This window comes from Eublepharis macularius, chromosome 10 (genome assembly GCF_028583425.1).
Source record: "Eublepharis macularius isolate TG4126 chromosome 10, MPM_Emac_v1.0, whole genome shotgun sequence".
In the NCBI taxonomy this organism is placed as follows: domain Eukaryota; kingdom Metazoa; phylum Chordata; class Lepidosauria; order Squamata; family Eublepharidae; genus Eublepharis; species Eublepharis macularius.
This window is the reverse complement of record NC_072799.1, coordinates 34163640-34165649: the sequence shown is the minus strand read 5'-3', so window position 1 is coordinate 34165649 and position 2010 is coordinate 34163640. Positions and strand designations below refer to the sequence as shown.

The following is a 2010-nucleotide window of genomic DNA, read 5'->3' as shown; positions in this document are numbered from 1 at the left end:
CGGGAGCTTGCAGCGGGGGGCGGTGCAGCAGCGGGAGCAGCCAGCCCGGAGCCCTCGGAAGGAGAGCCAAGTAAGTCTCCGAGCCTCACTGCCAGGCGCTTGGATGGAAGCGGGGACGTGTTCGCCTCCCCTTCCAGGGTTGCTCGGGAGGCTCCGGCTAGTTGCGTGACCACCGCGGCTTCCTCTCGCAGGAAAAAGTGCGCAAAGGCCGTTCGCTCATCGAGACGCTGAGGGTCGTTTCCGTCACGTTGTCCCAAAGTGGACGGGGCGGCTCAGCTTCTCTTCTTGTGGGGCCGCCGCAGGTCCTCGTCCCCTAAAACACTAGAGGCAAATGTGGCATCGCCTAAGCGCCCTGCGGAGCGATCCTACGCCGAGCAGTTCTCGCCTAAAGCTCCATGAAAGCGGCCCTGGGGGGGGGGGGTTGCGCTGCTGGACTCCTGCTGGCAGCGGCGCGGGGGGCAAGAGCGCGCGCAGCAGGCCCCCCACAAGCCACGTGACCGAGGGGGGTAGCTCCTCGAAGAGCTTCAGCAAGTGCGCTCAGCGGAAGCGCCCGCAAGGCTGGCCAAGGGCGCCTGGGCAGGGCAAGGGGGTGGGCCGGGGTAGCCGGGAGCGCCGGACCAGCGGCTCCGCTTTGGCCGGCAGCGAGCACGTGGCGGAACTGACAAGGGGCCGCTTCCATTCGTTTGAAAGGCAGCCGCGGGCGCCCAGACCGAGGGAGATGCCTGGCCTGGCTCGGCTCCTCTGCGCAGCGAAGGGGGCCTGGCGTGGGGCCCCGATCCTGTTCCTGGGGCTGACCGCCCGTTTCTCCCCTCCCGGTTCTCGTTTCAGGATGTTCGTGAAGCCGGAGAGCCTGGAGCTGAAGGAGGAGGCGGAGGCGCTCCTGCTGGCCGCCCGGCCCTCGCCCTCCTCGTCGTCGTCCTCCTCCTCTCTCGCGCCCTTCTCCTCCGGCTCCGAGGGGGAGGACGACGAGGAGGAGGAAGCCGCGTCCCGGCCCCTGTCGCCTGCGGCGGGCGAGGCGTCCGGAGGAGGCGGCCACCAGCCGCCCCTGCCCCCTCTGGGCTTCGGCCGGCACGGCTGCAAGCGGCGGCCCGGCAGGGCGCGGAGCGGCTCCCGGGCCGCCAAGACGGCGGAGACGGTGCAGCGGCTGAAGAAGAGCCGGCGCCTGAAGGCCAACAACCGCGAGCGCAACCGCATGCACAACCTGAACGCGGCGCTGGACGCCCTGCGCGAGGTGCTGCCCACCTTCCCCGAGGACGCCAAGCTGACCAAGATCGAGACGCTGCGCTTCGCCCACAACTACATCTGGGCGCTCACCGAAACGCTCCGCCTGGCCGACCACGGCGTCTTCGCCGAGGCCGACTGCAGCCCCTCGCCCGCCACCTCCTGGAGCTGCTCCGCCAGCCCGGCCCCCTCGGCCGCCTCTTCCGCCTACAGCTGCACTTTGTCGCCCTCCAGCCCCGGCAGCTCCGCCTCGGAGCTGGACTACTGGCCGCCGGACCAGCCGCGCTTCGCGCTCTCCAGGGATTTGATCTGACGCCTGCCAGCCGGTCCCAGGGCATTTGGGGGCGAAGGGGACGAAGACCTGCCGGAGAGGGCGGCGCGGGGCCCGGCAACAACCTGGCCCCTGAACAGCAGAGGTGGGGCCCAGGGGCACCTTCGAGACCAAGCGCATTTCGAGGGCCAAAGCGCTTTTCTTCGGATCCTCCGACTGAAGCCCGGAGGGTGCTGGATTCCGAAGAAGGGAGCTGACTCCGGCCTTGGAAATCTCGTTGGTCTCGAAGGCGCCACCCGCCGCCTCGAATCTTGCTGTTGTCCTGCAGACCAGCTCAGCTCCTCAACTGAAACCGGCCCCTTAATAGATGCTTCAGGGGCTCTTATGAACTGGGGGATATTATTTATCAAAAAAGTCACCAGCCCCTTCCACCCAGGGCAGGGCATTTTTCGCCTCCCCCCGGTTGTTGGCAACCTTGGTAGTGTGTGGACGGCCTGGAGCGCTTCCTAAGCCCGGGG

The 2010-nt window shown here is 68.3% G+C and overlaps 1 protein-coding gene across 1 annotated transcript; it reads left to right on the top strand.

The window, feature by feature from the left end:
- Window positions 1-829: 829 nt before the first annotated feature.
- Window positions 830-1534, top strand: NEUROG2 (neurogenin 2). The gene has a single exon (XM_054990588.1). The coding sequence runs from the start codon at window positions 830-832 to the stop codon at window positions 1532-1534; it is 705 nt and encodes a 234-aa protein (XP_054846563.1).
- Window positions 1535-2010: the final 476 nt, after the last annotated feature.